Below are 11,611 nucleotides of genomic sequence, written 5' to 3'. Positions count from 1 at the left end.
GCAGAGCACAGCGAACACGGAGCACCGAGCGCAGCACAGCGAACACGGAGCACCGAGCAGAGCACAGCGAACACGGAGCACCGAGCGCAGCACAGTGAACACGGAGCACCGAGCAGAGCACAGCGAACACGGAGCACCGAGCGCAGCACAGTAAACACGGAGCACAGAGCAGAGCACAGCGAACACGGAGCATCGAGCAGAGCACAGCGAACACGGAGCATCGAGCAGAGCACAGCGAACACGGAGCACCAAGCGCAGCACAGTGAACATGGAGCACTGAGCAAAGAACAGCCCTGACCCCCCCACACCTTTTTAAATTTTTTATTTTTTGGCTCCACTTAATTTTTTTGTTTATTTTTGTTTTATGGCTATAAAAGTTTGCCCATATGCATTATGTGGCACTATGTGCACCATGTGATCCTAGTGCCCTTAGAAGTCAAGACTGGGCCACCATATGAGTGCTGGGACTGCATCCAGGCCCTCTGTAAGAGCGGTGTGCACTGTTCTCCTCCAGCCTGCCTCCCTGCTTATTTTATTCTTTATTGAATTAACCTATTTGCTTTCTTTTTTTCTTATGCAGGGTTTCTCTATGTAGCCCTGGCTGTCCTGGCGCTTGCTCCATCAGCCAGGCACCTGCCTCTGCCTCCTGAGTGCTAGGATTAAAGGCGTGCACCACTGCCTTTTTTTTTTTTTTTTTGTATGAATACACTTTAGACACACCAGAAGAGGGCATCGGATCCCATTACGGATGGTTGTGAGCCACCATGTAGTTGCTGGGATTGAACTCAGGACCTCTGAAAGAGCAGCCAGTGACCTTAACCACTGAGCAATCTCTGCAGTCCTTCATTTTCTTTTTGAATTGAGACTTTCATCTCCCTAAGTTGCCTAGTCTGGTCTTGAACGGACAGGCAAGCCTTGAACTCATGACCTTTCTGTCTCAATCTCATAAAGAGATTGCAGGCTGCAGCACTAGGTCTGGCTGTCATTTGCTCTTCACACTCACACACACACACACACACACACACACACACACACACACACACACACCATGAACGTACCATGAATGTTCAGTGCCCATGGTGGCCAGAAGAGGGCATTAGATCTCCTGGAATTGGAGTTATAGATGCTTGTGAGCCACCATGTGAGTGCTGGAAATCAAACTCAGGTCCTCAAAAAGAGCAGCAAGTACTACTAACGTCTGAGGGGGCATCTCTGCAAACATCATCATCATTACCTCTTCATCGTTATCATCGTCGTCACCATCATTGTCATCATTTTCTCCTCCTCTTCCTCCTCTTTTTCTTCTTTGGTTCTTTTGTTCTTCTCCTTTGAGTTATTTACCCACGTTTTATGCATATGGCTATTTTTCCTGCATGCATGTCTGAGCATAAATGTGTGCCTGATGCCTGTAGAGGCCAGAAGAGTGAGATTCACTGGAGCTGGAGTTACGGACAGTTGTGGGTGCTTAGATTGAACCCTGGTCCTCTGTAAATGCAGCCAGTGATTTTAGTCCCTGAGCCAACTCTCCAGCATTTAAATTTAAAGCTTGACTCATGTTTCTGTGTACCCATGTGTGGCTGTGGGCACGGTGATGCTGCACAAGCAGCAGAGGATGACCTGTGGGAGTGGGGGTCAGTTCTCACCTTCCACTGTGTGAGCACTGAGATTTGAACTCAGGCTGTCAGACTGACAGGTCTTTTTAACTTCTGAGCTCTCTCATTGGCCCCCACTTTCAAACTTCATTTGAGTCTCTGACTGAACATGACCTGCTTGTAGAGGCTTTACTTGAAAGATGTCCAAAACTAATGTGTCCCTTCATTTGTTCTTTAAAGATTTGCTTCCTTTAAAAATGTCTGTTTGTGTGTGGTGTGTTTGTGTGTGTGGTGTGTGTGTGTGTGTGTGTGTGTGTTTTATCCACATGTATGTGTACCATGTGTGTACCTTGTGTCCCCAGAGCAGAAGAGGGCATCAGATCCCATGAAACAGGATTATGGGTGGCTGTGAGCTGCTATGTAGGTGCTTGGGATCAAACCTAGGGCTTCTGAATTAACAGCCTCTCCAGGGCTTTAAATTTTTCCATCATCAGCATCAGCATCATAAGCATCATCATCATCGTTATTATTGTGTGTGCCTGTGTGTATGTGTCTGTGTGTCTCTGTGCGTGTCTGTGTATCTGATGTGTCTGTGTGCACGTGCACATGATTGGGGAGTTCTCCCATAGCAAGCATGTTGAGGTCAGAGAACAACTTTGTCTATCTGGTTCTCTCCTTCCACCTTTACCTGGGTCAACAGGCTTTGCAACATGCATCCGTAGTCACTGAGCTATCTGCCCTGCTCAGTTTTGTCGTTGTATCTCAGACACCTCCAGCTCACTATACTGCTGAGAACAACCTTCAGTTTCAAATCCCACTGCTTTCATCTCGCAGGTGCTTGGGTTACAAGCATATGGCATCACGCCTGGCCACAAGCATTATTATGTATGGAGGATGAAATATAGACAAATGATCGACCACTGAGCTCAACTCCCAGCCCTGGAGAGATTTGGGAGTTAATTTGTACCGCCAACCTGAGGTTATCCACTCATGATGTGCATCTAAACAAGACTATGCCACAATCCTCAGCAGACCAGTTCTTCTTCAGGCCTTTAAGACCTTCCGTTGCCCTCCCGCAGAGTCAGCACCAAGGACAGAGTCGTGAGTGCTGTCCACGGTCCTGAAACTGATTCCCTCCCTGACAGGCCAGCAGGTTTTAAGGCCCGCAGACCTCACAAATATGAGGTGTATGAGCTTTGCAAGCAGCCCGGGTTGGGTAAGGTAGAATCTCTATAATTAAGTGAACCTTCTCATGGCTGATCTCCCCGTGGAGATCAGTCCCTCCACTTCCTGTACCACCTCCCCATTCTCTGCTTGCTGTGTCATTCACAGGAGTCCCAGCCACACGAAGATCCTAGTTCTTTCCTGGAGACATCAGGCATGGGGCCCAAACCTCAGGACCTTTGCACTCATTGTCTTGTATATCTTGTATTGTTACTGCCACACACATACACACACACTTTCCAGATATTCTTGTGACTCCTTTTCTTCCCTCTCTTCTCACCAATGCCGTTTTCTTTTCAGTGGAGTTCCAGAAAAGCTGTTTCCATTTCAGAACTCTTGCACATACACTTTCTCCTTTCCTGATCTGTAGCCCAGGCTAGCTTCTAATTCTCCACTTAGCCAACCGTGGACTGTCTTCTTTCTCCTCCACCTCCCAAGTACTGAGCTCGGGCATGTGCCACCACCCAGTCTGAAATGTTCCATTACCTTTACTTAGTGCATGGGAAGTCACACTACATCGAGGTATGAGTACTACTTGCATGAGTTGGTTCTCTCGTCCTGCCAGTGGTTCTGGGACAACAAGCTCAGGTTTGGCAGCAAGTGCCTTTATGCAGTGAGCCATCTCCCCAGCCCCCCAATTTTTTTAACATAGAAACATTTAATTTTTCTTTTGTGTGTGCATGCCATGTGTGTGTAGGTGCTCCAGCGGGCAGAGAGCATCAGATACCTTGAGACATCCTACATGCATGCTGGAGCAGAAGCTTGCTCAGCCACGTCTCCAGGCCCTCTTTAAAAAATTGTCACCATCACCACCACCATCATGATCACCACCACCACCACCATCATCACCACCACCACCACCATCATCATCACCACCACCACCATCATCACCACCACNCACCACCACCATCATCATCACCACCACCACCATCATCACCACCACCATCATCATCACCACCACCACCACCATCACCACCACCACCACCACCACCACCACCATCACCACCACCACCACCACCACCATCATCATCAGGAGAGAGACAGGGAGTATTGCCCCAGTGTACAGATGAAGCTCCCTGTATTCTGTCCCTTCCTCTCACCTGGGATCTAGGGCTAGAACTCAGGTTGTCAGACTTAGAAAAGTGTGTTCACCTGCTGAGCCATGTCCCTGGCTCCCATCCCTCACCTCTTACATCATCTTACAACCCTGATCGAATATCAATACTTAACATCTTCAGAGATCTTAAACCCAGGTAGTGGGTGTACATCCGTAATCCCAGCACTCAGGAGGCCGAGGGCATATGGCCATGGGTTACATAATGAGACCCTTCTCCTAATCAAACAAATAGAAATCTCAAGCCCTTGCCTAAATAATTGAAGCTAGAGTCTCCAGCTTGGCAGTTTCAGATCTGAGGCTTTTGTGGGAGGTGGGTAGCCGGGTCTCAGGTAACGCACACTGACTTCTAACTTGTTATGTGGCCAAAAATGATCTTGAACTCCAGAACTCCCCCACCCCCCGCTGCCTCCTCATGGCGCTTGGTCTATAGCCATGTGTCACTCACCATAGCCAGTTTATGAGCTACTGAGGACCTCACTGCCTCTCCACAGTTGTCCTTAGATACAGGTGACAGCCCACCCACACTTACACTGCCGTCTAGAGCCACAGCTATGACCTCATCTGTCTCCTAGAACTCGGGGGAGGCAGGCAGAAGGCCAAACTTCTGTTACAAACAGGTCTTTATTAAAGATGAGGAGGGGGCGGGGAAGGGGGACAGTGTCTCATCTGCCCACTGCCTTTGGCTATCTAGGGTAGGGGAACCCCCTTCTGCTCCACCCATGCCCCCCAAGATGGCACAACTGCATGAGACTGAGGCATGGGGGCAGTGTGAAGAAGAAGGATGGGTCCCGAGAAAATAGTCTTTTTCCACAGCCCTAATAAATAATAGAAGGTTTTGGGGGGGGCCCTAGGCACAGCCAAGGGAGACAGCATCCGGAACTCTAAAACCTGTGAACTGGGGCAAGCCCTACACAAGTAGGGAGTTGGAGGGCGTGAGATGGTGCACCTGGGGGAAGGTCTAGAAGGGAAGGGGTGCCGCAGGACCCTGCTGTGGGGGAGCCTGCCCCCCACCCTCCAGCTGGACTCCGTGTTCCCGTGGAGAGTCTGTATAGCCCTCCTTGGCTTTGACTTGGCTTTGACACGGGCGGTCCCCCATTGACTGGAATCATTCCCACCCACTCTCCGCAATTCTGAACGCCAAGGGCTCTAATTGGCTGGCCAGAGTAGCACCCTCCTGCTTGAGGAAGCTAAGAAGTGAGAGGTTCCCATAAACTTTTGTAAACTTTTGGGTTGAATTCTGAGAACTCAGAGCTCTCACTGGCTAGGCGATGGCCAATTGGGGCAAGCATCAGCCGTTAAAAGGGAAATCCTTGGGACATAGGCCCACCTGGTTATTTTTGCCTACCCAGATATCCCAAAAGGCCAAAGAGCAGCCAAGAGATTCCCTGCCTTGAAGCGTCCCTTCCAGCCATCTTCTGACGCTGGGCCTGGCTGGTTTGGAGGGCAGGGGCCTTTAGCACTCACATGCCACACGCACGCGTGGCAGGGGGGGAAACGGGACACTGGATAGATTCTAGGTGGTGGATCTCACAGCAGGTGGTCGCGGCTGGCAAACAGATAAGGGCTGAAGTTGTCGCGGTGGAAAGGGGAGGGATGGAGTCCACTGAGGGTGTACAGGTCCCTTAGCAGGGGCGTGGGCAGCAGCAGCTTCCGGCCGCGCCCGCCTCCCCCACCTGGGCCCCCGGGTCCAGGGGAGGAAGGCGAGGGACCCTGACTGGGAGTTGGTGCAGGAAGGGGCAGCGGCAGAGGCAGGGGTGTTGGCTCAGACCTCAGTCGAGGGCGGGGCACACGGGGCGAGGAGCACATAGCTGGCGCCCTGGAGGACACACAGCTGGGAATCAGGTGGCCACGGCGGGCACAGTTCTGCGGCTCTAGAGGTGACAATCGGAGATTGAGAGGTTAGCACAGAAGCCCAAGCCAGATGAGGCCTCTGCCTACCCTGTTTACTCCCCACCCTTAACCCCTAACACACACACACACACACACACACATACACACACACACCCAACACTTACTGGATGGGGTGAGCCGTGCCGGTGTCGAATGCGGCCTGCAGGTCTCGGGTTCCTGGGACAAAAAAAAATAAGAGGGGAGGGGCTAGAGGATCCCAGGAGCCCACAACTCACAGTCAAAGATGGCTGATCAGTCAGACGCCTCCATGGGAAATGCAAGTGATCTCCAGATTAATGATGTAAATTTGAGAGGAAGAGAAGAGTGTAGCCGTCCATGCAGTAAGGTTGCTTTCTTCCTAGGACTTCATCCCCAGGGCTGGGTGGCTCCTCTACCCCCATCCCGTACAATGACACCTCTCACTTGACTTCCTACCTCCATGGGCCTCCTCCACCCACCACCCTCTCCAGCAAGGAGCAACTCCCGGGCCCCCTTACCTGAGCCACACTTAACTTTTCGAGGGGGCTATCCATGGTGGGGGCCTGGCTCAGGTCCTCCCAGGGGGAGAGCCTTCGACCAGAGTGGGGTCGGCTCTGGAAATTGTGCACAACACAGGTGACCTAGGCCAGACAGACATGAGCAGGTTGAAGCCCGAGACCAACAACACAAAATTATTTTCCAGATAGAAACCAAGGCTTGAATTTCCAGACACATACAACCTTTCTTGACAATTTTACTGTTTACTTAATTGACAGTTTTTGTTGTTGTTGTTGTTGTTGTTGTTGTTGTTGTTTTGAGACAGGGTCTGCCTTGAATGCAAAAGATCCACTTGCACCTTCCCCAGAGTGCTGGGATTAGAGGCAGGCACCACAACACCCAGCTGCACTTATGTTTGACATTTGGAATACTGCAATTATTTGATATGGATATTGAATTTTTTAAAACATTTTTGAGACTTATTTTTATTTTCTGTCTGTAAGTGGTTTGCATGTGTGTCTGTGCACTACCTGAGTGCCTGGTGGCCAAGAAGGCCAGAAGAGGGTGTAAACTTCCCCTGGAGTTACAGACAGTCCTGAGCCGCCATGAGGGTGCTGGGAATTGAACCTAGACCCTCTTCAAGAACACCAGTGCCCAGCCATCTCTCCAGCCCTGAATATCAATTGTGTACTAGCTCAAAAATATTATTATATTTTATTATCACTACTCACCATGCGGGAAGGTTACCCACAACACACTGCATTTGTGGGGGTCAAATGAAAACCTTTTGCACTTAGTCAGCTCTTTTTACCAGCTGAGACCCAGGGTGGGATCTAGGCTCAGGTGGCAACGCCTTTACCAGCTGAGCTTTCTCACCAACTTTTCCCCAAATGTTCTTCTGTGAGGGGCTAAGTTGTGGCTCACTCCATAGAATGCTTGTCTAGCATCCATGAAGCCCCGAGTCCCATCTCCAGCACCACAAGAACAGGGCACTGATGGGACATAGCTAATCTCAGCACTAGGGAGAGGAGGCAGCAGGACCAGCAGGACAAAGTCATGCTTGGCTGGGTAGCTGGTTCAAGGGCAGCCTGAGCTTCATGAAAGCCTGTCTCAAAAAACCCAGTCTCGCCAGAAGCGGTGGTGCACAACTTTAGTCCCCGTACTTAGAAGGCAGAAGCAGACAGGTCTCTGTGAGTTCAAGGCTAGCTGCTCTACACATCTGCATTCCAAGCCAGTCGGGCCTGCATAGTGAGACCCTACAGACCAAGATGGCCTCAAACTCAAGAGATCTGCCTGCCTTTGCTACCCAAGTGCTGGGATTGAAGGGGTGTGCCACCATCACTGGCCAAAGATACTTTAAAATATATATTTAGGGGTCTCGGAAGGTGGCTCAGTGGTTAAGAGCACTGACTGCTCTTGCAAAGGTTCTGGGTTCTGTTTCCTGCACCCTCATGGCACCTCACAACAATCTGTAACTCCAGTTCTAGTATACTCCTCTGGCCTCTTCAGGTACCAGACACACCTACACCCATAGACACACACAAACTCACAAGCTCATGTTCACACTCACACACGATGCTCGCACACGCACTTACACACACGCACACACAAACTCACATTTAACGCAGGCAAAACACACAAAATTAAAACTAAATAAATTTTTAATAGACACATATATATTTTTAAATGTATGGCTGATATGGATGTTTGTGTATGTGCAGGTGCATGTGTGTGTGTCTGCAACCAAGAGTGCACACATACAGGTGTGTCCATGTGTTTGTGGAGGTCATAGGTTGGTATGTGTGAAGGTGGGGTCTAACTCTGTTATCTCTCCTCAGGAGTGGCCCACCTTGCTTTTTGGATAGAGCCTCTCACTGGCCTGCAGTGAACCCCAGGAACCACCCTGCCTCTGCCTTCCTGGTGCGGAGACAGCAAGCAGACCACTTCTGCCTTTCCTATGGGTGCTAGAGCTCTGAACTCAAATCCTTGTTTGAAAAGCAAGCGCTTTACCAACTTAGCCATCTTCCCCCATAAAATAGTATTTTCCTCAGTTGCTTGATGTTGTGGCATCCCTTTAAAATGTGCTCTTCATGGTATGATGCTGTCAACCCATTTCACAGATGAGAACAAGCAAGCAGTCAGGGTCAAAGTAAAGGACAACTGCCCTCCCCAAGTCATGCAGCATCTGTTCCTTTCAGCATCGTTGAGCAACTCTGCCTCTTGTGTCAGGGGCCTGATGAGAGGTCTTCCATACAGAGATTGGCTGGAAGGGGACTTACCAAAAAGGTGGCGATGGCTGCTCCCGTCAGAAAGCCAGCCAGCACGTCTGACCAATGGTTGCGATACTCCGCCACGCGGACCACGCCCACCAGGAAGGCGGGGCACAGCAGGGCCAGGCAGAGGGAAGGTTTCACCAGGCGAGAGCCCTTCACGCGGAACACTAGGGTCACGTACATCTGTGAGACCCAAACCGATCAGAGGATTAATCTGCGCCTTTCGGGCCAGAGCATGGGAGGCTCAAAGGAGTCGGGGGGGGGGGGCTTCCAGGAAAGGGGCAGGGCCCCGCAGAGGTGGAGATGAGAACCGGAGAGAGAAGGGGTGCCTGGAATTGGGGTGTCAGTGGTTCTGCATGCAGGTAGTGTGGCCAGAGCGCCAAAAGGGACGGGTGAGGACCTATGGAACATGCTTCTCCGAGACAAGGAAAGATGCTCGCTGCACTAAAGCATGAACACAGAACTCGGGAGTCCAATCAGCGCCAAAGAGGCAGGTCCGGAAGCTCAGAAGTGGCCTTGGAACCTCATGGAACCATAGAAGTTTTCTGGGGTGGGGATACTTGTGGCATCAGGGAAGAAATCAAAGCAGCAAAGCGTGGGAATAGAGAAAGGCCAGGAACCGAATTAATAAGGCTTAAAGATCAGAGGCGCGACAAAGGGGAGGGGAGAGGACTCCAGGAGGCGGGGTCAAAGCCCATAGGCTTAGTCTCCTAACCGTGGTCCAGGGCCTGCAACTTCTTAGCAACTCCAAGGGGCGGAGTCCCAAAAGGCACAGTCCAAGACAGTAGGGGAGTAGTGAGGGGGCAAGGGTGAGATGCACCACGAGGGTGTGGCCTCAACCTTAAGGCTCCATCTCAGCGGGCACGACCTCCTTCCCCGACTTCACCTTCAAGGTGCCCCCGCTTCCAGACCCCTGGCAGCTCCCCACCCCCGGACCTCACCGCAGTATAGGTGACCGCGTAGGCGCACAGGGCCGCATCCTTGCAGGGAAAGGCGCGGCGTGCGGCGGCCACCAAGCTGGGACTGCCTGCACAGGCGCTCTGGTCCGTGACGAAGCGGTCAGGCCCTGGCCGGTCAGGAGACGGAGGTGGGCAGCCCAGGGCCGTGTAGTTGGGGCGACACACCGACAGGAAGTGAGGTGTGGGGTTACCGGTCACCACTTGTCCCGCATTTGCAAAGATGGTCGTGGTGAAGAGGCCAAAAGAGTACACCCCTGGTGATGGGGAGGAGAGAGGTCATGTCCCTTCCACTGGACTTCTCCCGAGTGTCCCACACGGTTCCATTAAACCCCTTGTCTGTCTCTTTAATTTTTTAATTTTTTTTTTTTTTAAAAAAACACAGGGTGGTGGTGACACTTGGGAGGCAGAGGCAGGCAGATCTCTGAGCGACCTATCTGGTCTACACAGAGTTCCAGCAGGACAGCCAGGGCAACAGAGAAATCCTCTTGGAAAAAAAAATTTTTTTTTTTTACATTTATTTGGGGTATATCTATTTGTGTGGGCATCGTTATACTTTGTGTGGAAGTCGGAGGACAGACAACCTGAGCTATTTAGTTCTTCTACCACAAAGATCACAGAAATCTAACTTAATGTCGTCAGGCCTGGCACCACACCCCTTTAGATCAGTTGCTGGTCTCAATTGTCTTGCTGGGATGGCCAATCTGGGGCCCTATTATGACTGGGCTGAGGTCCCCTTACCTTTGGTGCTGCCACAGCCCCTCCCCCCACTATAGTATATACCCATAGTCTGTCTCTAAGAAATATTCTGTGTCACGGGCAGGCACTCCCTGACCCCATCGCAGCCACTCTGGGACCCCTCAGCACCAGTGCATCATGAGTTTGGGACCTCCTAGAAAGACCTTACTGGAGTTTCCGGGATCTCCTTCTCCTTCCCCTTCTCTTCCTCTTACAGGTTTTAAGAATTATGTTTATTTGTTTGTGTGTACTTATGTGTGTGGAGGTCAGAGGACAACTTGTGTCAGACCTATATGTCTGTCCTTCTAGCAGATAAGTCCTAGGGATTGAACTTCACCCTTGGAACCTCTGACAATCATGTCCCCAATCCCCCTCTCCTCCAGACAGAGTCTAGCTATGTAGCCCTGACTGGCCTTAAGCTTTAGATCACACACACACACACACACACACACACACACACACACATTCAAATTTACACACACCTGGCTAGGAATTTTCAACCTAGCTTGAACTTTTAAAAAATGATTTACGTGTTATTTTTACATGTGTGTATGTGTGCTTCTGTGGGTTTATGTGCACTACATGGGTACAGATGGCCATGGAGAACAGAGTGAGTCACATCCCCTGGAACTAATCACGGCCAGCTGTGGGTTGCCTGATGTGGGTGCTGGGACCTGAACTCTGGTCCTTGGCAAAGCTGAAAAGCCATCTCTCAGTCCCTGACCAGAGCTTTTGAATGCTGAGTTTATAGGAATGTGACAACCCGCACACGTAAAACAGATAAAAATAACCAAGTAATTTAAAGCATATCTGGGCATTGTGCACACATTTAGTTCCAGCACTTGGGGGCAGAGGCAGGAGGATCTCTGAGTTCGAGGCCATCCTGGTCTACAGAGTGAGTTCCAGGACAGCCAAGGCTACACAGAGAAACCCTGTCTCGAAAAAAAATTTAAAAAATACTGACTCACTTGTAGCCCAGGCTAGCTTCCAAACTTGAGATCTCCCTACCACAGCCTTCCAGGTCCTGGGATTACAGATGTGCACCACCACCCAGGCCGGAAGTCTTGTGTGTGTGAGTGCATATGCATGTTGTGAAGGTAAGAGGACAATTTCAGTTGTCATTCCTCCCACACCTTCACATTCAATTTGAGGCAGAGCTTCTCACAGGCCTGAAATTTTGCCAAGTAGGCCAGACTGGGTGGCCCAAGGCTTCCATGAACCCACCTGTCTCCACCTCCCATCTTACCATCTCTGGGACAACAGATGTGTGCCATCTCTGGCTTTTAAAAAAGATTTTCTTTTATTTGTGTGTGTGTGTCTGTGTGTGTGTGTGTGTGTGTGTGT

General features: G+C 50.7%; 1 protein-coding gene across 3 annotated transcripts in view; it reads right to left on the bottom strand.

Annotated features, from left to right (window-relative positions):
• Window positions 1-4,535: 4,535 nt before the first annotated feature.
• Plppr2 (phospholipid phosphatase related 2) overlaps window positions 4,536-11,611 on the bottom strand; it is a 13,406-nt gene continuing 6,330 nt past the window's right edge. For 2 of the 3 annotated variants that reach the window (XM_021206507.2, XM_021206508.2), the window contains exons 6-10: window positions 9,515-9,786; window positions 8,580-8,756; window positions 6,321-6,443; window positions 5,949-6,000; window positions 4,536-5,804 (exon numbers count right to left, since the gene is read on the bottom strand). In XM_021206507.2, coding sequence (XP_021062166.1) covers window positions 5,461-5,804; window positions 5,949-6,000; window positions 6,321-6,443; window positions 8,580-8,756; window positions 9,515-9,786 — 968 coding nt within the window. In that variant the 3' untranslated portion in view covers window positions 4,536-5,460. The remainder of the gene's footprint in view (window positions 5,805-5,948; window positions 6,001-6,320; window positions 6,444-8,579; window positions 8,757-9,514; window positions 9,787-11,611) is intronic. The other variant, XM_021206509.2, reaches the window with a different exon arrangement.

The sequence above is a fragment of the Mus pahari genome, chromosome 10 (assembly GCF_900095145.1).
Source record: "Mus pahari chromosome 10, PAHARI_EIJ_v1.1, whole genome shotgun sequence".
Taxonomy (NCBI): domain Eukaryota; kingdom Metazoa; phylum Chordata; class Mammalia; order Rodentia; family Muridae; genus Mus; species Mus pahari.
Note: the sequence above shows the minus strand (reverse complement) of the source record. Positions and strands in the feature narration are given on the sequence as shown.